Here is a 23,774-nt window from a genome sequence, read left to right as displayed (position 1 = left end):
GCTGATTAGACTGCAGTCTTCTTGATCTGAGCTTACCATGTCTATCATGTTATTTGCTGCATAAATGGCCCATTCTCTGTATAGCCCAGCCTACTAATTCTATCAATCTTAATCGACCACTAGCTTGGACATTTTATCGATTAATCGCAGGTCTAATTGGGAAGTAGAGAAAACAAAATCCAGCTGTGTATATAAGTGTAGCTTAACGTATCTATAAAGCTGATTAAGTCCCAGTAGCAGGCCATTACCTGAAAATCACACTACTCCTCATTACCTCTTTCATATAAACAACTACCTATTTCCTAGACGTTGGTCATCTTCTGTTTCGTCATTTCTCTCATTCTGCACTCGCTATATCACGATGTGGCTTCCGAATTTCTCCCAGCTAGCCCTCATGGCTGCTATATTTTCCACCCAAGCCATCGCAGGCGATAAGAGAGTTCCTCTTCCTAGTGACCTTGGCATCACAATCTCACAAGGACGATACCCTGGCAAGATATATGCTTCAGGTGACGGAGGTTTTCATGCCCAATTCTATGTTACCATTGGCTCAAAATCCATTCAAGTCATGGAATTAGACAATCCAGAACACATTTTCAAGTCCTATGAAGCTGTGCTAAGTGTTTGGGAAGACCAAAGCAAGCTCACTCTAAAAAGCCTTGACTATATCGTCTACTACCAAGTCGATGACGCCGATTCCAAGAAGATTGACGAAGCCATTAAATTATTTGGCCGTGACCCTAATGGCGAACGTTCGATTTATGGCCTTACTGTCTCAAGAGATTCTCCAACTGACACTGAAGCCTGGAATCATTTAATTGCAGCTTCATTTGCAAAGGATGCCGAGGAAATTTGCGCCGAGTATAAAAAGATGAAAGCCCGGTATATTGAGTCATTTGAGATTGGTATAAACTCTGACAAGGAAAGATGGGTTACCATTAATTTTGGTAGAAAAAGTGATTAAGACACTGAGCATTGTGAGTAACCTGAGTCAGGGTTACCAAGATTGCTGACCCTGATCCAGTTCGCCCAAACGTTAGGGTTAGCAGCAGACATCAAGGGTCTTCTTCCAAGGCCCAAGTGATGGATATATAAACCGGCTGAGATCCGCCCCTCGGACTAGACTTAGATAGACATAGAACGACTTCAATAATCACGTATTCCTTCTTGCTCTTCTTCACAGGACATTCAACACGTCCTTCTAATATCTACTGTTAAGAATACTTCTCAATAATGATTCCCTAGCTAGTTACCCGATCTTGGGCATCATATCGTAGATACAACCCCTGCGACTAATCTATGGTACCAGGAAGGATGACAATACAGGGAAGGAAAGCTATTCATAATAAATAGACTCGGGGATTTTAGGGCTATGCCTATCTCCAGTGTTGTTGAAATTGATCCTTAATTCTTCTTTACTCAGCCTTCAGATTATCACTCTCCCTTTCTTCTTTCTGCTATACTAGCTCCCCATTTTCTCTGATAAGCTAGGTTCTTACCAGTTCACCCGAAGCTCGTCGGGAACGCTCACAGGGGCTCTTTCAAACTACAGATTTTGCGTTGTCCTAATGCAGCTCAGCATTCTGACGTATTATACTCCGGGATATGGTGAAAGGGGTTGACCTCCTGTGCATTCGACGACTGAGCAGATCACAGCGGCTTGTTCCCTGACACTCTGGCTGACTCAGGACTAGTGACGAGGGCTCTAGCCCGTCACCCAGCCACTATACAATAAAGCATTTGCCATTCGGACTCGCAAAAAGATATACATCTTCCTAGGTCTGTAGTATTTGTGGCAAGACCGCACACAATGCATGGACTTGTGAAAATGATTCGATGATGGTGACAGGATTTAGCCCCGAATAGTTTGAGTTTATCCCTTTCATTGTCCTGGTGTAATGGGGCCTTTCCGGTTGCAGGTGTGGTGGAAGTGGTCCGCTTGCTTATGGACTACGTTAGCGAAGTCTGAAGACCCTACCATAATGGTCAGCCGGTTCAGGTTTGTATTCTGGACGGTGCGGCCGTGAAATAAAGAACTACCCTAGCTGATGCATGCAGCTGTTGATGCTGGCTTTATAAAATAGACTGGGTGGAATGTGTAAATGTGGAAAAGACACTCTATTTAACGTACAAGTACCCCGAGTGCGACAGTCAACCGAGCGCCGTACTCTTCCCTCCTACACTTCAATTTTCAGTTGATCAATTGATTCTCAACAACCTAAAATGCCAGCTACTACTATTGAAGCTAGAACCCTTCAAGCCCTTCAAAACAACCCAAATCTAAGTATCCGACGCGCCGCAAGGACCTACACAATTGATGAGCGTCGACTCTCTGATCTAGAGGAACGGATCCTTGAGCACTTTATTCTCGATCTAGATTTGCGAGAATCCCCCCCCCCCCCCCAGCTTCGTGGTGCTAAAGAAATGGCTAATCAATTGCTTGCCGACCACGACGCGCCACCCGTCGGCCCGCGTTGGGCTTCAAACTTCGTCAAGCGGCACCCAGACCTCAAGACACGTTTTATTTTCCGAAAAACGACTTCCAGAGAGCTAAATGCGAAGATCCAACCACTATCCACGATTTGTTTCGGCTTGTGGTGAACACAATCGTCAAGTATGGTATCCGATCAGATGATATCTATAACTTTGACGAGACTGGGTTCCTTATGGGCATGATGGCAAGCGCAATAGTCGTCACAAGCTCAGGAAGGCGTTCAAAGACAAAATCAGTGCAGCCTGGAAACCGGGAATAGATTACAGTTATCCAAGCGATTAATTTGGAAGGCTGGTCAATCTCGCCGTTTATCATCGGTGCGGGCCAATATCAGCTCGCCAACTGGTACCGAGAAAGCAACCCCCCGGGCGATTGGGCTATCGCAACGACCCAAAATGGCTGTACCGATAACGAGACCGGTCTTGAGTGGCTCAAGCACTTTGACCGGCACAACGACTAATCGATCAATTGGTTCATATCGTCTCTTGATTCTCGATGGCCACGAAAGTCACCACTCCATCGAATTCGAGAGATATTGCGACGACAATAAGATCATCCAGATTTGTATGCCACCTCATTCGTCTCATCTACTCCAGTCCCTCGAAGTTGTGTGCTTTAGCGTGCTAAAGAGGGCCTATGGGAAAGAATAGAGCATTTGATCAGATGCTCTATTACACACATTTCGAAGACCGAATTCTTTCCAGCCTTTTACGCCGCATTCCAGGCCACCATGACAGAAAGGAATATCAAGGCATCATTCAAAGGGGCCAGGCTTGTTCCTCTTGAGCCAAAACGTGTGGTCTCAAAGCTTGGTGTGCAGCTACAAATGCCAGCGCCGGTTGAGGAGGCATCTGATCAATTGGCCTCTTGGGCTTCAAGGACCCCAAGGACTGTGCTTGAGGCCCAATCTCAGTCTGAATACCTTGAGAGACGCATCAGAAGGCACAAAAGTAGCTCTCCAGAGTCAATTCTTGAAGCGCTAAAGTCTCTTGAGAAGGTCACAAAGGCAGTTATGCATTGGGTTGCCCTATTAGCTGCTGAAAACAAAAACCTTCGGGAGGCAAATTCGATACTTAGCCGGCGCTGGAGGGCAATAAGAACTAAGCTACAGAATAGAGGGGTCATGAAAGTAGAGGAAGAAAGGGAAGCAATTGACTAGATGGATATTGATGAGCAGGTAGTGGCCGAATCATCGCGGAGTGGTGGTCAAAGCAGGTCAGCGCGATCGGGTACTCGGCGTTGTGGTGTCCACGGCCAGCCTGGCCATAATGCAAGGACTTGTCAGGTAGTGATTGAAACATCTGGGGAAGAGTATAGTGAGTACCTTTAATTGATCAAATAGGTTGTGGTGTTTTTATCGCTATTTGTATAAGAGAGTTAAGAAAAGTGCGACGCTCGGCTGAGTGCGGTGCTCGAGCTACATGTACATTAACCAATTTAACTACAACCTGGCTAATCAAATAGTGTCAGTAACCCAAGTCAGGGTTACCAGGACTGAACCCTAATCCAGTTTGCCCACACGCTAGGGTTAGTATCGGACATAAAGCAATGGTCACACAACTTTACTTTCTTCCATTTGATCAATCAATTCTCAGTATTTAAATAATGTGCGTGATAAGCGAGCGACGCACTTTTATCAACCCTGCGAATTAAACTCGCAATAGACACACTATACCAGTCTCTGTTGACCTCGATTGCCTCTTGACAGGCCCTTGCATTGTATCTTGTCTTTCTGCAAATACTGCCGAACCTTTGCTCCTTGTGACCTTCCACGGCCACCTGTCGAGGATTCAACTGTTACCTACACGTCAATATCTATCTGATCAATTGATTGTGATGCTTCCCCTATTGTTCAAGGCCCTTCTTTCTTTCAATGTCCTAGTCCTTTCCCACCTCTCATGCTGCCCTACTGCCTTATTCTCTTGTTCAAGCTGTCGAACACTTTCCTGTAGTAGGACCATCTCATGTATAATGACGGGCTTTGCGTGCTCATAACGCTTCACAGCTTCACTTATTGTCTTCAGGGAGCTGCTCTTATGATTTCTCATCCTTCTGTCATCTCGAAGCTTGATGTGCAGCAATAGACTCCGACGCCTCCTGTAGAGGTCATGATACCATCGACACCTTGGACTTCAAGGACCCCAAAGACAGTGCTAGAGACCCAATCGTATTTTATTTATCTGCAAGGAAGGATTAAAATCATAGGAACAGCTCCCCTGAGTCGATAATTGAAGTCATGAAGCATTTTTAGAAGGCAACAACTGTTATTATACACGAGATGGTCTTACTATGGGAAAGGGTTTGACAACTTGAACAAGCTAACAACACAGTAGCGCAGCGCGAAAGGGGGAAAAGGACCAAGATATACAAAGAAGGGACTTGAACTATAGGGAAAGGATCACAACAAATTGATCAAATAGATATTGACGTACAGGTAACAGTTGAATCCTCGACAGGTGGCCGTGGAAGGTCACAAGGAGCAAAGGTTCGGCAGTGTGGTATTTGCAGAAAGACCAGATATAATGCAAGGGCCTGTCAAGAGGCAATCGAGGTCAACAGAGAATAGTATAGTGATTAATCAAATGAAAGGTTGAATTGAGGAGGGGAAAGTGCGACGCATCCTCGCCTGCTGTCCATGCTCATCACTTACGTTATCCCGTAGCCGAAGTACTCGGGGGGGGGGGGGGACAAAGGAGAGGAGCAAGTGAATCAATACAAGCAATTTCACAACAGAGCCCTGCACCTTAGAGACCTTGGAGACTAGCACACAGAAAGCTTGTACTAAGCCGCCGCCCTTACATGTCGTTTCACTGTTCCAATTGTCATTTTATGTGGCCACCGGAGACTATATGTCGTTTTATTAGTCCGCGCAACGTGCTGGTGGGTAACAGGAGTTAAGGATTCAGCGACATCGTACGGAGTTAGCTGCGGAGAAATAGCACACCCAAACTCGCATGTAAGGGTTTATCCATGTGTTACAGGCATCACAAGGCATCCGGTCCAGTACCATCTGGGTGCTAAGCTTAGGCCTCAAGCCATGTCACCAAAGACGGAATATCCAAGCACAGGAAGTTAGGATGTCACGGGCTGGCTATAGATAGGGATAGGCTCGGTGGTAGCCAAGGATTTCACATTAGTTTCGCAGTCACAACTCATGGAGCAGTACACTTGAAAAATAAGCCGAAATTTTATTATATAAACCAATAGTATTTGTCTTCTAAACACAAACGAAGAAACACATATCCTATGGGCTCGGGTCCAGCAACCGTGCTATTGGAGTTGCCATACACTTTTTGAAGTAGTCCGGAGACTTTTAGTGACGAATCACCTAGTACGTTTTAACATAACCACCTTTGGACTCGGTCGGGTTGGAGGAGCTTTCTTTAACGCCGGCGGCTAGCTCGAAACCCTCAATTGTTATATCTTCATCATCATCAGGAGGGTTAATGACACCAACAGCGCCATTCATACATTCGTCGTAGGCACCATCGTAGTACCAAAGAGGACTCTTATCCTGAATTGTAATGACAAAGACTTCCACGTTCTGATGAGCGCTTTCACTAGTAGCAAAGTAGCCAGAAGCAAAACCACCATTATGCTCGCAAGGGTCATCAAAGTCAGCTTCAACAACAGAGTGTAGGCCTGACAAGAAGTGGAATTCAATCTTGTCACCAACATTGGCCCACAGCTCCTGGGGGCTAACCTTATTTGTGCCACCAATCCAGACAGTTCGAGTCTGGGGATAATAGTCATCGTCATCAGAGTCACTGGATGCCATGACGACAGTGGCAGCAAAAAGGGCGGTTACAGCGAAACGCATATTGAAGGCTTGGAAGAAGAGAAATGGAAAGAAAGAAAAAAAGCAAAGATGTAGAGTAGACTTGGGGGGGGGGTTCAAAGAGGCAAGCTGAGAGAGAAGGAAGAGTGTAGAGATGGAAGTGGTGAGTGTAATGAAAGAAGAAGAGAATGAAGTCTTGAGGTGGCGGCCAGCTTCAGATTTATACCTGAACAAGCTCCAGATCTCCAGACTACTCAGTCCCTAGGTTATTTTTTCTTTCGCTGGCCTCAAAGACGGCCTTGGCCATTGCTTTCTGAATACATGGTTTGCCTGGAGGGCCGTATGATGGCAACTCCTAGAGTGAAGCTAGATGGTGGCAATATCCATCGTTGCATACCAGGTTAAGGATTGCAAGCCATATAGTGGCTTGAGTTAACTCAACGCTCTTAGCATGGAAGAATTGTTGGTAAGAAAACGTGCGCCGGTGTTGTAGGACTAGCCAATCAACGGTCTGCTCTAGACTCGATATTCTCTTTCTTCGTTTAGAATTTAGGCCATATACATGGTTCACGGTGGATTCCACGGCCAGCAACAGACAGGCATGAGGACAATGAGTGCATCTAACTACCGGTGCCTCACGTGGCGCTATGACAGAATCGGCTATCATGCATACCAGCTTGAAACTCTGACAAAGTAGCCTAACACCATGCCACTCACATATTTAGAAGGCTTTGGGCAAGCCATGGTCGGTTCTCCATAGTCCTAGCAACACTCTACCTTTATTCCTGCCGGAGATACTGGCCATCCGAAAGCCTGAAAGAGCCGAGTGATAGTGGATGATAGACATGCAGCTAGATAATCACCGCCGAGGCCTTACCTGGTTGCTCACAATTGACCTAGTTTCAAGTTAACCTTTGGCCAGATAAAACAGCCTAATAGCTAGATAATTAGGGTAGCGAAGAGCAAGGCAAAGGCAAATACAGCAGTCGTTGTCCAGTCTTTGTAGTTTCCCTTAGACGTTGGCTAAATCCGAGTTCAATCTCAACGCACAGTCTGCGAGCAACCTCAGCTATGGCCAAGAGTGAGCCGAGTCTACATTATAGAACCCACCACTCGTGCCAAGAGCTCTGGCCATGTCCATGGGACTAGGATTTGTGCACACTTACTCAAAACTAGACTTGGATGACCTTGTTGTTCCCCTTTTCTGTGATGTTAAGCATCCGGTTTGTGAGCACTGACCTATCCGAAAAAATGCACCTACAACTTAGGGGAGGCCATGTGCAAGAGGCCAGTGGGAAACCCACCAGTAGCCAGAAGACATAGTATTAATTTACCACATAGGTTGCTATCGATTAGCCTGTGGATTACCACATACGGGGGGGATCTATACCGCCATTGCGGCGGACAAGGCGGACGATACTGACAAAAGCATACACGGCTTCGCAAAGCTTGATAGAGCCAAAGGATAGGGAATGTCCCGCTGTTGTTAGGATTACAGTGAGTTCGCCGTTACATCTCTGTAGTAGATACAATAGGCTCATGCATCCAATGGCGCCACCTCAACGTGCGGCGTATGTAATGGCGATAAGGAATAGGGAGAAGTGGCTAACAATGAACTGCAAGGCTGCAAGACTGCAACACTTGATCACTAGAAACAATGAGATAGCAGGGGTGAGCTAGATACTTTCGGACCGGTCGAACTCCAGCCTCCGTCATGAGCACTCCAGGCATGCATAATAATGCTAACCGCGTTTTTGTTACGTTGATAAATTGTAATCGGAAAAATGTTGATTAATGACAGGCTTCTTTGGTTCCTCCCAGGATCTATAGCCATGGGTCCGTCCGTATAAAACCATGAAATATGTGACAAAATGTTGCGTGGCGCACTATCCAGGTTAAGTGGCGTCCCATAGATGCCCCACTTATTCATACCTCTTGTGGCTGAAGATCCATGATAGGGATGACACCCTATCATGAATCCTCATGAATGCTCATGGGCAATATATAAGGGGTGAAGTCCAACGACGTAGTGTAACTAGAAGTTGTCCCTTTAATAAATTAACTGATTCAACATTTAAGATCTATTCTACAAAATATGTGACAAAAAAGAAATAGAAAAAAAAGATCGCGACTCTATCGGATGCGCCACACCACGCCACAGCATTGCTTGCTATTCACCGCCGCCTATTTCGGTAAGCAGCCCAATCAACAAACATGAGCTTCGTCTTTATCCAACAAGCGCTTGCCTTGCGCTGGACTCAAGCCTGGAGAATTGCTTGATCAAAGCGCTGGTCCCCAGTCTAAACAGGGGGTATGGAGGTGGCTCTTAAAGCCCCAAGCACATTTGGATTTGCAATCAAGTCTCTGTTTCTGTTTCCACTTCCGTTTCTGGTTCTTCACTATGTCCCTATAAGATCTTGACGTGGCCTACCAGATCCAAGCCAGTCTCAAAAGCTCAAGAGTTTCCACAGAATTCTCATGGTTTCTATGTCAGTGAGAAAATGGGACACTACTCTCTTGCCCTAGCTAGTGAAGATGTCCCAGTGGCATCCTGCATAATCAAACTCTAGATCTGGAGAGTCTTACCCTACAGTAGTCTTGTACCAAATCAGCCGCGTACAACCCACCAGCAACTTCCCATTAAGCGCGCGTCTGTGCCTACAGCTCCGACAAGACGATCATATCACTAACCATTCTCTTTATGAGCATTGACTATACCCACGTGATCTTTTTTGTAGCGTGCACTGGCCCCAAGCATCAGTGTAGGGCTAGACCGGCAGAGGGAGTTAGAAGGAAGAAGCGAGCAATGGGAGCGGCAGACAGATTCGCGAAGTACGATCGGAACAGAGCGTAACGCTCTTTCTGGTATGTCGCGTGATCTTTCCTATCTGTCTTCAGACGCTCTTTGCCCTGTGATGCTCCTCTAATTGAACTTGAACTTGAATATATTTAACGTCTACGGGAATCACAGAGATCCAACGACGCCGGACTGATTACCGGACAGAATTAACCCTCTGCAAGGTTCACTCAAGCAAAGAAACAAAACAGTAAACAGCGCGGAGAACGAATACAAAAGAAAAGTAGCAAAGAAAACCAGACTCGCACCTTCACACTCCCTCTCCCGATAAATCACCTTCCCTGCGCCGTCCCCTCTCACGTCCCAATGCGGAACACCCTCCACTTAGGGACTAGTTTTCCTGCCAGATATCTGCAGCTCTTGTCTCCTGTGAGGAGCTTTCTTACAAATCTCACGGACAGTTTCTTCTCGTTGCCTAGACACTCCCGCGGATGGCTAAAGGTCTTGGCTTGGTCACACCCTGCTGCAACTGGGCATCGTATTTCTGCATTCGTGTGGTTGAGCCGCACGTGATGCTCTTCAAAGTTGCCGTGACCGGAGCGCGCTGCCAGGATCCGGGCGACCGTACCTCTGTGTAGCTCCTTCATCCAGCGGATGTCCTGTGTAGTTCTTTATCTTGTCGCTCTTCTCTAGCAGAGTTGAGCGGCTGGTTATTATCTTTCTTAGGTATAGGCAGTTCGTACCATGCACGACCACCCTTTCGACAAGCAAACCTGTCAGTAACCTAAGTCAGGGTTAGTAACAGACATCAAGGGTCTTCTTCTGTAGAATAGGTCTTAAATGTTGAATCAGTTGGTTAAAGGGTTTACTTCCACACTACGTCCTTGGACTTCACCCCTTTTATAATGCTCATGAGGATTCATGATAGGGTGTTAACCCCAACCCTATCAAGTAGAGGTATGAATAAGTGGGGCATGTATGGGACGCCACTTAACCTGGATAGTGCGCCACGCACCATCTTCCAAGGCCCATGATGGACATATAAACCGCCGGCTAAGATCCGCTCCTCGGACTAGACTTAGATAGATACAGAACAACTTCAATAATCACTTATTCCTTGTTCCTGTTCTTCACAGGACATTCAGTACGTCTTCCTAATATCTACTATTAAAACCGACCTGTTTTAATTACACCTAATTCGGCCAAAATAGGAGTTATTTGCAATTTATTAGTTGCCTTAATTAAGTTTGCCATTGATTTAGTTGCCTATTGTGTTGGATAATGTTGGATGAACTACATGAGGATGGGTATTGTGGGGAATCTGCCTCCTGTCGGATTAACCCTGGGTAAACCCGAGCCTGAATACTCCAGCTCAAGTGTGCATGATATGGAAGAACTTAACAATAGAAAAACAAGCTTCACCAATTCGATCAATCTGTACACTAGCACAGTTCTACGTGCGGCTGTACAGGATCACGAGTGACTTTAAAAGCGATATAACTGAATTCAGTAGTTTGTTCCGACACATTGAATGCTGACTTTTTTTAGCTGGTCTCCTAGGGCCAGTGGTATGCTTCCCTCTCAAACTCTAAAAACCAAAGCAGACTCCGATTCTGACCGCGACGTCTCTGAAGAGCTGTCATTTACTACAACATAGGCAGTTTGCTAGAAGTTAGCAACAGTAAATATTATTCAAAAATTACGTAGCCATGCATTCGTCCTTAGCTCAGTTAGCGACAGCCTTTAGCTGAGTAAACAAAGATATTACCATTGCATGACTGCCATGGCCGTCTGGAATGATTGATCTGGCATCAGACTCACTTTTGGGCTTAATTTGAGGCCAATGGGCTCTTTCAAGCCATTCAACTCCAATGCAGTAATCGGCCTACCCGTTGGATCAAGTTATGTACTACCCGCCTTCTATCTTCTTGAATTCATCAAGAAACTGCTCTTTCTAGGGTACTTTACCTTTGGAGATTATGCCAAGAGTTAAGGCATGACCGTCAGCAGTGATAGCTTATGAATGAGGTCCAATTTCAAGCTTGTGGTCCCTTTCACAACTATAGAATATAGGGCTAGAGACTTGTCAAACCAACCATGATGCCTCCTTCGTCAATGTTAACAGCATTTTCAGGAGCCCTGAAATCGAAGGACTAATTAACCGATTTAGACGTGAATGGGCCACCTAGTGGCTTCTTGACGTCTGCTAATCTCGGTGGTATGGTCAAGTCGGCGATAAATGAATCTTGATGCTTAATTACGTCTTAATTCCGGTTAGTCGTCTTATTGTTTTGGCAGGCCTATAACGCAAGCGCGAATCTGATTACGGGAAAATTCATGCAAGATGTACAGCACTGTTGACATGACCAATATACACAAAGAGTAGCACAGGATAGGCCGAGAAGGTAACAAGAATCTCATGATGTTGTTGAAGCAAGAAATCTATCTGCGCTTAGGGCTAGATACTATTTTGGGACAGCTCCATGTAAAAAGAGCTTCATAGGCGTCTTGGTAGCTGAATGGCTTAATCTTTAGGCGTAGCATCTGCTAGCGAGAGTATCAACAAACTGCAAGTATTGATATGTAGGTGCTCTGTTCACTACAAGTAAATATGGATTAATAATGTTCAAACATGACGTACACTATCGCCGAGAAGCTGGTTAGACCACCCTCCTCTTAACCAAAGCTTACGGTGGCTATTATGTTGTTTGCTACATGAAATGGGCCATTCTGTGCATGGCCCAGCCTACTGATTCTATAATTGTTGATAGGCCACTAGCTTGAGAATTTTATCGAATAATCACGGATGCAACTGAGGAGTAGAGGGAACAAAATCTAGCTGTGTATATATATATAGCCTGGCTCATAAAGCTGATTCAGTCCCAGTAGCAAGCCATGACCTGAAAGGCACACTACTTCTCACTGACTCTTTGTTCATTACAACCGTCTATCTCTTGAACTTTAGTTATCTTCTGTTTCTCCATTTTCCTCATTTTATACTCGCTATATCACCATGTGGCTTTCGAATTTCTTCCAACTAGCCTTCATGGCTGCTATATTCTCCACCCAAGCCATCGCAGGCAATAAGAGAGTCTCTCTTCCTAGTGACCTTGGAATTAGAATCTCACCAGGACGATACCCTGGCCAGATATCTGCCACAAGTAACGAGGGATTTTACGGTCGATTCTATGTTACGGAAGGACTAGAATCTATTCAAATCAATCAATTAGACAATCTGAGAAACACTTTCAAGTCGCACGAAGCTGTGCTGAGCGTTTGGAGAGACCAAAGCAAGCTGCCTCTACAAAGCTTTGAATATATCGTGCACTACCAAATCAGCGACTCCGATTCTAGCAATATTGACGAAGCCCTCAAACTTTATGGCCATGACCCCTCTGTCGAACATCCGATTTATACCATTATCGTCTCAAGAGACTCTCTAGCTGACACCGAAGCCTGGAATCATTTAATTACAGCTTCATTTGCAAAGGATGCTGAGGAAATTTGCGAGGAGTATGAAGAGATGAGCGACCGGTATATCGAGTCATTTAGGATTGGTATAAACTGTGACTCGGAAAGATGGGTCAGCATTGACTTTGGTAGGAAAGGGGACCAAGACATTGAGAACACTTCTCAACAGTGATGCCCTGTAGCTAGTCTATAGTGTACAAGGAAGGATGAGGGTAGAGGGAAGGAAAACCATTCAATAGATAGACACAGGGGTTTTAGGGCTATGCCTTTTATTACACTGGTTGATCAGATCCTATTTGATATCTCCTTGAGGGCTCTGACCAAAACGATTTGATACGTAGAGTGGGGTAGCATAGTCTTGGAGTTGTGTGATCGGACGTCTAGACTGTATATCAGCTTGACCAATTCTAAAGCCCTATCTCCAGTGTTATTGAAATTTATCCTTCACTCTTTTTTCCTCGGCCATTTAGATTTTCACTATCCCTTCCTTACTTCTTGCTGTCATACCAACTCCCCATTCTCCCTGATAAACTAGGTTCTCATCAGTTCACTTGAAGACCATCTGGAACGCTCATGGAGGCTCTGTCAAGATCCCATCTGCTGTCCCGGAGTTCCGGAGAAGTCGGTTTTCATGGCCATGATGCTCTTAGATCTTTTCTAGTTATACATGCAGACACCCCGAATGGCTTAGCAAGGTTTCAAGCTACGCATTTTTCGTTGTCCTACTGCAGCTCGGCGCTCTGACATATTGTGCTCCGAGGTATGGTGAAAGGGGTCAACTTCCTATACGTTCGACGACTGAGCACATCACAGCAGCCTGCTCTCTGTCCACTCTGGCTGACTCAGGACTATCAACGGAGGGCTGTAGCCCGTCACCCAGCCACCTTACGACAAACCATTTGCCGTCCGGACCCGCATAAAGATGTGCATCTTCCTAGGTCTGCAGATGTCATAATGATCCCTGTGGAAGGAGAATTCTATACTGATGGTCTTTATCCGTGGCCAAAGATCGCCTTTTTATCCCCGAAATATGGCCCTTCTGTCCCTAGTGATCAGTTTTCATGTAAATAGGCTTCGGCACCTTCGGACCCATAAGAATATTGGTCATGGTCTTTTTAGGGACAGGCCGTACGTACATCGATGCCAATTTTTTGCTGTAGTTCCCCCCCTCCACCCTCCTTGCTGTGACGAAGCGATCTGGAATAAGGATAGAAGCAAATGCTTCAATGTTTATGGTAAGTGAATAGAAGGTAATAGTGCAAGTAAGCCGATCTCCTACCCCCTTTGTCCTTAAATTGCAAAGTTTTAATCCCTTAAGTGTGTTACAGTCACGCAAAGAGAAACGCATCGCATTAACCTTACCCTTCAGGCCCTGCCAAGTTTGAAGACTTTCCCGCCATCGTCAGCCGGTTGGGGATTGTATTGTAGGCGCTGTGACCATGCAATAAACAGTTACACTCTCTGATGTATGCAGCTTTGTTGAAGCTGGCTTTATATAACAGACTCGTAATAGCGCAAATTGGGTACGACGTACTGAATGTTCTTGGAACGAAAATTAGAAAGAATAACTGAATATTAGTTGATCGTTTTCTATCTAGTTCCTGATTGAAGAGAGGATCTCGACCGACACCTATATGCATCAGTTTGGTGTCTGGACCAACAAATGTGTCAGTAACCTAAGTCAGGGTTACCAAGATTGCTGACCCTGATCCAGTTCGCCCAGACGTTAGGGTTAGTATCAGACATCAAGGGTCCGCTTCCAAGGCCCAAGTGCTCGACCCAGAGCATGGTAGTAATGGATTTATAAACCGGCCGAGATCCGCCCCTCGGACTAGACTTAGATAGACATAGAACAAGTTCAATAATCACTCATTCTCCTTCTTCCTCTTCACAGGACATTCAGTACGTCCTTCTAATATTTACTGTTAAAAAATAAACACCGTCCTGGTCACAAAGGAGCGCTATGCTACTTACTTTAAATACTCGAAACTACCCGTCTCTCTACACTACCTACTACCTAAATCTTGAGCCCTTCCGTTAAGTTTAATCCATTCAATTTCGATTCAAGGTCGCAACAATGGCTACTAAACAGAGCGCCGGTAACTTCAACCTCGGAGTTTCATTATGTATGAGACATACTCGCGAGAAGCCCTGCTCTGATGGCAAGGGCATCTCTCTTCTCTTGCCCCCGCTGTTCTTGAAACCTAGACTGTAACTACATAAAATGCATAAATGTAAAGAATGTTCTAACAACCATTACTATACTCAAGCACAACCTTCAACAATGTGGTTTAAGTGTCCATTTTTCGATAATGACCCCAGTGGTAATGCACATTGCTTAGGCCTTACTATGTCCCGTCAAGTCGATCTCGAACAACACTTGGCCAGATGTCATCCCTTTCTTTGTCCCCACTGCAACAAGCCATTTGAGTCTACTATTATCCGAGACCAGCAAATTCAAAACGAGCCCCCTTGCCTTCCACAGGAAGCGTACCACAATAACGCTTCCGTAGAGAAGGCACTAAAGCAAAAGTTCAAAGAACACCGGAAGGGGCGGGACCAGGCCTCGAAGATTGCTAATCTATATAAACGTCTTTCCGATGATATCTCCAAGGGTCGCATGCAGTTCCCATTCCCACCAATTCTGCTACCTCTTTATTATGCTATATCTACCGTTGTCATGCTCCTTCTTTGGGCTTCCCTTCTTGGCCTCAACCGCAAACCCTCAATTGGACTGTCACCTAAGTTCATCTATGACCTACTCATGGCATTCACATCACTTGACTTGATGTCAGTGGAACCATTTATTGAGCTTTCGATAAAGCTAGCGAATGCATATTCATCTGAAAAGGGGTTGAAGGTTTCGATGGAGGAAATGATTGGTCAGCTGTGCTGCATCGAGGCCATTAGTTTTGAGGATGCCACTGCCCATGGAACTCTACCATCTGATTTCGAGAAGATGGGAGGTGTTTTGTCGAGCCGGGTTCGCAGGGTGCTTGACGATAACCCGCATCAGCTGGCTTTGATTAGTAGATATCTTAAAACTATCTTGTAAGATAAGAACGATATGATTGACCAAACCCATAACCCTCAAGGCAATCCCTCAGAATTTCAGCAGCACATTTGGGATCAATGCCTCATTGAGACGCTGTATACCCGTGGTGTTATCACTGCCTCTACCTCAGAGTACTATCCCATGCAACCGAATGGTGACTATTCACAGTCGATAGAAGCGGGAATGAATGCTGGTCTACCCGACGAAGATTTTCTACTCACTACGAATTACAATGGATCATTCTATGGCACTCAACAAACAATCCAGCACAACAACCATGGTCTCTGCAATACCAGTCACTATGCTCCTGAGCAGGAATCTCTCATGGGAACACAGCCTCTACCAAGTTCTCTGGCGCCATGCCTTTTTTGGGGTTCAAATGGGGACACCGACAATTCCGGCCTCATGTCCACACAAGACTTTTCTTATGATCAGTTAGCTAGGCCAGGACTATCTGGAATCGCATGGCAAGAATCTTCTTATGCGGATGCCTTGCTGTATCCTCCTCATGTTGTGCCATCAGATGGTTACAGCGTCGACTGTGATGGCCAGGACACTCATATGACTGGTTCAGCTCAGATCTGGTCCTAGTCTTCCTGAACCAATGCAGTTCTAGAAGCATTCGAGATATGGGGTTTTACTTAGTCAGCCAGCTTAAACGCAAAGCCCTGTACATTGACTTCACCCACTTTCGTCTTAAGCCCACAGCTGCATTTCTCTTATAATACTGATTAGTAAGTAAGCTAGTTGGTTTCGTGTTGTCCACGGCCAGAACCTATTTCTCGTGGTTATGTTGGTGTTTGCACTTTTAGCCATAGGTCTAGATTAAAAGCTAAATCGCCGAGATAAGTGCCCACTAGGCGGTGGCTAAATTGTCAAAGAGTACGAGGGGAAGTCAAGAAAGGACAGGTAGCGCCGAAGAGGGAGAGGCGGCGCGAATTATATGTAGCAAGTCAAGTCATAACCTTGGAAGGAGTGGAATTTTTGCTGAAATATTTGGACGAGATAACCACCACCAACTAGTTTTAATAGAGTTGTTACAGAGAAACTAAATATTATGTATGAATTGACTTTGAACTTGAACTTGAATATATTTAACGCCTACGAGGATCACAGAGATCAAACGGCGCCGGACTGGTTACCGGATAGAATTAACCCTGTACAGGGTTCACGATAGAGTTTTACCGAGCGAAGCGCAACTACTCCCACGTTGCCTTGTTGCTCGTTTCCGCTCTAACGTGGTTAAAGTACAATAGACAAAAAGAAAAAAAGCAGTGGACAGAACGTAGAACGAATACAAAGGAAAAGGAGCGAAGAAAACAAATCTGTACCTCCTCTCCCGAGAAACACCTTCTCGCCGCGCCATCCCCTCTTACATCCCAATGCGGAATACCTTGTGAATTGACTTTATTGTTAGATGAGGGAGAAAAAGAAGAAGAGGGAATCCTCAGCGCTAAACTAGTTCCGCTCAATCTTTGACAAGCTCTGGACCCTGCTAAAATCCTGCCGGCTTCATCGCCTTCCTGACTCAGCATGACCAGCCTTGTCTCCAAACCCCAGTCTAAACTGTAACAAGAGTAAAAGCCTTTAGATAATTGGGGTCTTGGGGGGAGTACTTGTATATATACTAGGATAGCCCCTGACGCCATTTTCTAGAACAATCTTTAGGCAGCTCTTATAACCTATAAACCTGTGTGGGTGTTACGCCTGCGTCTATGATACGGCAGTTGTAACCCTGCAGCTATTGATCACAGTAAACAAGCGCTATAATCACTCACGTTGATGCATATAAGTACGTGAGCCTCGTATGAATAGCTATCCTAATATTGTATGTCGATTCTCTGATTCTAAAAGCTTGATGATGAAGGAAGCATACTCTGTGACAGACTTCTGAAGCTGGCGCTTCGTAAGTCTATCTTAGAGCGGGGTCAGGGTTAGATTGTCATGTGACCATTAACCCTAAAACCTAGAGAGTGCTATGCAGGACTACTTCCACGTTTTATAGATGGCAATCTCGCTTCGACTTGTTGATGCTGTGTAAAAACCGACCAGGAAGTACTAGTTTGCATTTTCATTTCTTTAGCTTAGTGGAGCGGATTGCTTTCAGCCTTTATCTTAGTCCTATTTCTTCATTCGTGCTTGTAAAATCTCAAGTCTTTTCTAGGTTCTTATAGGTATTAATTCTCCGACTAATGTTATGCTTATTTCGGCGACTTGCTGTCACGGGTTGGATACAAGATCTTCATTGTAGCCGGTTCGGAGGTTCAAAGAACATGCATTAAGGAGAAAAGGAGAAGAAACTATCTAAACTAACTGGATGTGAGAGGGGTTTTAAGGGATTAGTAAGTGGGGCGCATACCCACTATATCCAGGCGCAGCCTTAACACTTGCTATCACAAACAAAGCCCGGCCCTACTGCTCCACTTTTGTGTGCTGGACCCTCCTAGGTCGAGACGTATTATACGATTAAAAATAATCCAGCTGACGAAGGCTTACTGAGGAGAGTCAGGAGTAGCTGCTGTAGAGTCCAACAACATAGGTCATCGATTTCGTGATGTAGAGTATGGTAGCATACTGAACGACATCGGAATAGGTGTAGAAAGAAGGCCGGAAATAATGGAACAAGCAACTAGCTGCGCAAAAAAGGTTCTAGATGCCTGCACTCCACGAAATCAGCAGATGAGATTCTCGTGGGTTTAATGGCCAAACATCATATGTCTGGCTGGCCGATTTCACCTGGGGACTTTGGAGTCCACCGATTGGCAAGAAATAGATCCCAATCCATCCAACTACTCCGAGTCTGTCTTATCGCATCTGAGTTTTGATTTTCCTATGCTCCATGTCTCCTCTACTTTGGGGCTCTGGCCCTCAGCTTCACGTAGGGTCTGTAGGATGCTATGAATTTAGCCTTCATTTGGAAGATCAGTTAATCCAGTCTTGGCTGGAAGAGTAGGCTTCTGAGTATCGCATGCTAAAAAGGCCAAGAGGCTAGAAAAGTCAAGAGCACAGACTCAAGTTCAATCAAGAAAGTGGAGAATATAAGTGGTACAACTCCGTGTCCTTGACGTTATTGAGACTTGATAATAGGCTAGACAGTAATTATGGGCATGGATGCTGTTGTGGAGAGCCTGCCTCCAGTCGGATTAATACTGGGTAAGTCATTGTGATAAGTTGTCGTCAGTAACCTAAGTCAGGGTTACCAGGATTTCTGACCCCGATCCAGTTCCCCCAAGCGTTAGGGGGTTAGTATCAGATATCAAGGGTCTTCTTCCAAGGCCCATGTGCTTGATCTACAACATGGTAGTGATGGACATATGAACCGCCGGCTGACATCTGCTCCTCGGACTAGACTTAGATAGATACAGAACAACTTCAATAATCACTTATTCCTTCTTCCGCTTCTTCACAGGACATCCAGTACGTCCTCATAATATCTACTGTTACTATAGAATTTTATAGGCCGGTGGGGGGTAGGATTTAGAAGGCTGTGGTTGTGGTGTATGGGATGGACCACATACTTTGTCCACTATGTTTCTACTTTGCCTTCCTGTCTCCAATGCAGCCAATCACATCATGTCACTCACGCTGTAATAGGCCTTGCTCCCCACGACTCACCCCTGCTGCCCCGGCCGGCCGGCCTTCGAGAATACCGAACTTGAAAAGAGGTAGCTAGAGAAGAAAAGGAGAAAAACGCGCATGTATTCTCACCCCGTCTTGCAGGGCTTCCTACACACACCACACATTGTACCTGTAGGCCTGTACATGCGTATAAACGACAAAAAGTACCCCCCGCCATATAGTCTACGTGGTTCAAACAAGGGAGAGTAGTCTACGTCGTGCAAACAAGGGATCCAAGAGAGCGGCGGTTCCCTTGCCATATAGTCTACGTCGTTCCAACAAGGGAGAGTAGTCTACATCGTGCAAACATAGGATCCAACGGAGGGGTAGTTCCCTTGCCATATAGTCTAAATCATTCAAACAGGGGAGGGGTGGTTCCACCACACCTCACTGTAGTAAACTGTATTTACCTATGATGATAGACACTGTCTTTCATATCGCGTACTTTTTGTTATGCCTTGTCTAGCGTTGATTTTTCAACATCACACCCTCTCTCTTGGGCATTTAAGAAGGACACTCTACTGCAGTGTTTACCAGGTATGCCGCAAACACAGCCTTGATCAAAAAGGAGCTCTACGCTACTTTAAATACTCGAAACCACTGGTCTCTCTACACTACCTACTACCTAGGTCTTTAGCCCTTCCGTTAAGTTTAATCCATTCTATTCCTATTCAAGATCGCAACAATGGCTACTAAACACAGCGCCGGTGACTTCAACCTCGGAGTTTTATTATGTATGAGGAATACTCGCGAGAAGTCCCGCTCTGATGGTAAGATAAACTCCCTTCTCTTGCTCCCACTGCCCTTAAAACCCCGACTACAACTGCATAAGTTTTTGCAAATGTAAAGAATGTTCTAACAAGCATGACTGCACTCAAGCACAACCTCCAAAAATGTGGTCTGTTTGTCCATTTTTCGATAATGACCCCAATGGTAATGCACGTTGCTTAGGTCTTACTATGTTCCGTCAGGTTGATCTTGAACAACACTTGGCTAGATGCCATTCCTTTCTTTGTCCTCGTTGCAACGAGCCATTGGAGTCTACTATTATCCGAGACCAGCATGTTCATAACGAGCCCCCTTGCCTTCCACAGGAAGCGTATCACGATAACGCTTCCATAGAGAAGGCACTAAAGAAAAAGCTCAAAGAACACCAGAAGGGGCAAGACCAGGCGTCGAAGATCGCTAATCTATATAAACGTCTTTTCGATGATATCCCCAAGGGTCGCATACAGTTCCCATTCCCACCAATCCTGCTACCTCTCTATTATGCTATAACCACCGTTGTCATGCTGCTTTCTTTGGGCTTCCCTTCTTGGCCTCAGCCGCAAACTCTCAATTGGACTGTCACCTAAATTCATCTATGACCTACTCATGGCATTCACATCACTTGACTTAATGTCAGTGGAACCATTTATTGAGCTTTCGATAAAGCTAGCGAATGCATATTCATCTGAAAAGGGGCTGAAGGTTTCGATGGAGGAAATGATTGGTCAGCTGTGCTGCATCGAGGCCATTAGTTTTGAGGATGCCACTGCCCATGGAACTCTACCATCTGATTTCGAGAAGATGGGAGGTGTTTTGTCGAGCCGGGTTCGCAGGGTGCTTGACGATAACCCGCATCAGCTGGCTTTGATCAGCAGATATCTCAAAACCATCTTGCAAGATAAGAACGATATCATTGACCAGACCCACAACCCTCAAGGCTATCCCTCCGAATTTCAGCAGCACATTTGGGATCAACGTCTTCTTGAGACGTTGAATACCCGTGATGCTATCACTGCCTCTACCTCAGAATACCGTCCCATGCAACCGAATGGTGACTATTCACAGTCGATAGAAATGGGAATGAGTGCTGGTCTACCCGACGAAGCTTTTCCACTCACTACGAGTTACAACGCATCATTCTATGGGACTCGACAAACAATCCAGCACAACAACCATGGTCTCTGCAATACCAGTCACTATGCTCTCGAGCAGGAATCTCTCATGGGAACACAGCCTCTACCAAGTTCTCTGGCGCCATGCCTTTTTTGGGGTTCAAATGGGGACACCGACAATTCCGGCCTCATGTCCACACAAGACTTTTCTTATGATCAGTTAGCTAGGCCAGGACTATCTGGAATCGCATGCCAAGAATCTTCTTATGCAGATCCCTTGGTGTATCCTCCTCATGTTGTGCCACCAGATAGTTATAGCGTCGACTGTGATGGCCAGGACACTCACATGACTGATTCAGCTCAGATGTGGTCCTAGTCTTCCTGAACCTACGCAGTTCTAGAAGCATTCGAGATATGGGGCTTTACTTAGTCAGCCAGCTTAAACGCAAAGCCCTGTGCATTGACTTCACCCACTTCGGTCTTGAGCCCACGGCTGCATTTCTCTTATAATATTGACTAGCAAGTAAACTAGTTGTTTTCATGTTGTCCACAGCCAGAACCTACTTCTCGTGGTTATGTTGGTTTTTGTACTTTTAGCCATAGGTCTAGAAAACTATATCGCCGAGATAAGTGCCTACTCGGTAGTGGCTACATTGTTAAGGAGAACGAGGGGAAGTCGAGGAAGAACAGGTAGCGTCGAAGAAGGAGAGGCGGCGCGAATTATATGTAGCAAGTTACGTGATAACTTTGGAAGGAGTCGAATTTTTGCTGAAATATTTGGACAAGATAATCGCCACCAACTAGTTTTGATAAAGTTGTTACGGAGAAAGTAAATATTATGTATGAATTGACTTTATTGTTAGATGAGGGAGAAAAAAAAGATGAAGAAACTCTCAACGCTAAACTATTGTCTCCAAAGCCCCGCTAAACTGTAACGAGGGTGAAAGCCTTTGGATATTAGGGGTCTTGGGGGGGGGAGTACTTGTATATTTACTAGGATGGCCCCTGACGTCGTCTTCTAGAACAATCTTTGGGGCAGCTCCTATAACCTATAAACCTTGCAGGGTTGGCTGGAAAAGTCTAGCTACAGAAGGACTACTACAGCTTGGAGCCTAGGGCAGATTATCGCCCGTCTGTTTTTGGTATTTTTAATAGATATCATTTGGAAAAAATGAGTCGTGAGTGCCAAAGTAACAAGCAATGATTCCCGGGTGCCAAATGCCGTTGAAGCTTGGCGTTCACGCAGTGGACATGAAGGGACAGCGAAGCTAGTTTTCGCGGCGTTTGCTGCGACCTGTGTACCCTTCGATTTTAGTACTTGCCTTGTCGGACAATAACGAAAGGATAGAATAAAAGGGCAAAAGAAGAAGACGGGGAAGGGACGAAAAAGAGAATGAAGCAAGTGCCAAAAGGGAAAATGCAGCAATTTTGCCGCAGTCGAAAGTAAGTCAAGCAACAACCCTCGTGTGCATCTTTAGCTACGTCGGTAGCGATGGAGTGCTATGCAGTTCCATCCGGGACAATCCAATCCAATATTGCGGTCTGAAGGAGCAACGAGATATGATATAGGAGGGCTTAATAGAGACGTTGGCCCAAAGCTGCCCTGGACCTTCTCCATGGCCCAGCGACGAAGCCCTGTGCACAGCAAGTAAAAGTTCGCTAGTACTGTGGCTAGTCGATAGCCGACGTTAGCCAAGTTTTCCGATGACGTGGGTCATATTCTGGTGTGCAACCTCCAGCTTCACTTGTCCATAAGCTTCACGAAAGGTAGGCCCGTAGAATTTGGAGCCGACATTGACAGGTAGTCTGCATTTGAAGAGAGTCTTGAATATGGCAATACTGCTCTTGACCACTCACCCTAGCACTAGCTAAATTCTTGTGGATCTCGCGCATCATGACCATATTGAGATACCCGACCGTGACCCCCGCTCGTGGCTAGTAGCCCCTACTGTGCAAGTGCCTTTCAAGATCCTCGGGTTGTGTGGTATAATTCCTTGCAGCAGCCCCAAAAGATGCTGTATTAATTGAGGAATACCCTCGGTTTTGTAGATCTCATTTTCTGCACCGCGATGGGTCAAAGGAGTGGTATAGACAAAGATACAAAAACTGGTACTGATTGTTAGGAGACGGAGGTGACCTAGGGCCTGGCATTTTGCATAGCTATTGTTGTAGCTGCTATGGATAAAACAGCTGAAAAGGGAAGAATATTCGTAGGCTATGTGTAGGGAGCTGCAAGTAAGTGACGCTTGGATATAATATTAGTAATTAAAAAAAGTAAAGGGACGCTAGCGTCGGGATGGATTGTCTGTTCTTCTTATAGAATTAGAGCTACCGCCCAGCTTGAAAAGGCATCAGTGGCGCTGCCTCAACCAAGGAAGTGTCACGGTTTGGTGTACAAGATCTTCATTGTAACCAGTTCGGAGGTAGTCAAAGAACATGTATCAAGGAGGAAAGGGAAGGCGACGCCTACATGCGCGCCCCCATTTCTTTTATGCGCCCCCCCTCCCTAGTCTTGGAAATAACTAGCTAGACTGTACTGGCAGGAGAGGTTGAATCTGTGATGGGGTCTAGCAAGGACCAATGGGCATTGCTCTAACAAATACAGGCGCAGCCCCACTAACAGGAAGGCCTAGATTGTCAGTGACCTAAGTCAGGGTTACCAGGATTGCTGACCCTGTTCC

At 45.5% G+C, this 23,774-nt stretch overlaps 6 protein-coding genes across 6 annotated transcripts; 5 read left to right on the top strand and 1 right to left on the bottom strand.

The window, feature by feature from the left end:
• Positions 1–361: 361 nt before the first annotated feature.
• HOO65_060317 (uncharacterized protein) lies at positions 362–1,084 on the top strand (the record flags this gene model as incomplete). The annotated part of the gene is made up of 3 exons (XM_071004055.1): positions 362–905; positions 952–977; positions 1,025–1,084. 3 exons carry the CDS (start codon positions 362–364, stop codon positions 1,082–1,084), a joined length of 630 nt encoding a protein of 209 aa, XP_070857667.1.
• Positions 1,085–2,223: 1,139 nt separating this feature from the next.
• On the top strand, positions 2,224–2,954 carry HOO65_060316 (uncharacterized protein; the record flags this gene model as incomplete). Its single annotated transcript, XM_071004054.1, has 3 exons — positions 2,224–2,490; positions 2,547–2,693; positions 2,754–2,954. The coding sequence occupies 3 exons, from the start codon at positions 2,224–2,226 to the stop codon at positions 2,952–2,954; spliced, it is 615 nt and encodes a 204-aa protein (XP_070857666.1).
• Positions 2,955–5,822: 2,868 nt separating this feature from the next.
• On the bottom strand, positions 5,823–6,314 carry HOO65_060315 (putative GPI-anchored cupredoxin; the record flags this gene model as incomplete). The annotated part of the gene is made up of 1 exon (XM_071001104.1): positions 5,823–6,314. One exon carries the CDS (start codon positions 6,312–6,314, stop codon positions 5,823–5,825), a length of 492 nt encoding a protein of 163 aa, XP_070857665.1.
• Positions 6,315–12,082: 5,768 nt separating this feature from the next.
• Positions 12,083–12,712, top strand: HOO65_060314 (uncharacterized protein; the record flags this gene model as incomplete). Its single annotated transcript, XM_071001103.1, has 1 exon — positions 12,083–12,712. The coding sequence occupies one exon, from the start codon at positions 12,083–12,085 to the stop codon at positions 12,710–12,712; it is 630 nt and encodes a 209-aa protein (XP_070857664.1).
• A 1,905-nt stretch (positions 12,713–14,617) lies between these two features.
• On the top strand, positions 14,618–16,186 carry HOO65_060313 (uncharacterized protein; the record flags this gene model as incomplete). The annotated part of the gene is made up of 3 exons (XM_071003854.1): positions 14,618–14,666; positions 14,904–15,506; positions 15,597–16,186. The coding sequence occupies 3 exons, from the start codon at positions 14,618–14,620 to the stop codon at positions 16,184–16,186; spliced, it is 1,242 nt and encodes a 413-aa protein (XP_070857663.1).
• Positions 16,187–20,587: 4,401 nt separating this feature from the next.
• Positions 20,588–21,469, top strand: HOO65_060312 (uncharacterized protein; the record flags this gene model as incomplete). Its single annotated transcript, XM_071001102.1, has 1 exon — positions 20,588–21,469. The coding sequence occupies one exon, from the start codon at positions 20,588–20,590 to the stop codon at positions 21,467–21,469; it is 882 nt and encodes a 293-aa protein (XP_070857662.1).
• Positions 21,470–23,774: the final 2,305 nt, after the last annotated feature.

Source organism: Ceratocystis lukuohia, assembly GCF_044167205.1.
Source record: "Ceratocystis lukuohia strain C4212 chromosome Unknown Supercontig6_pilon, whole genome shotgun sequence".
Lineage (NCBI taxonomy): Eukaryota > Fungi > Ascomycota > Sordariomycetes > Microascales > Ceratocystidaceae > Ceratocystis > Ceratocystis lukuohia.
The sequence above is the reverse complement of the archived record's forward strand: the minus strand, read 5'-3'. Positions and strand labels throughout refer to the sequence as shown.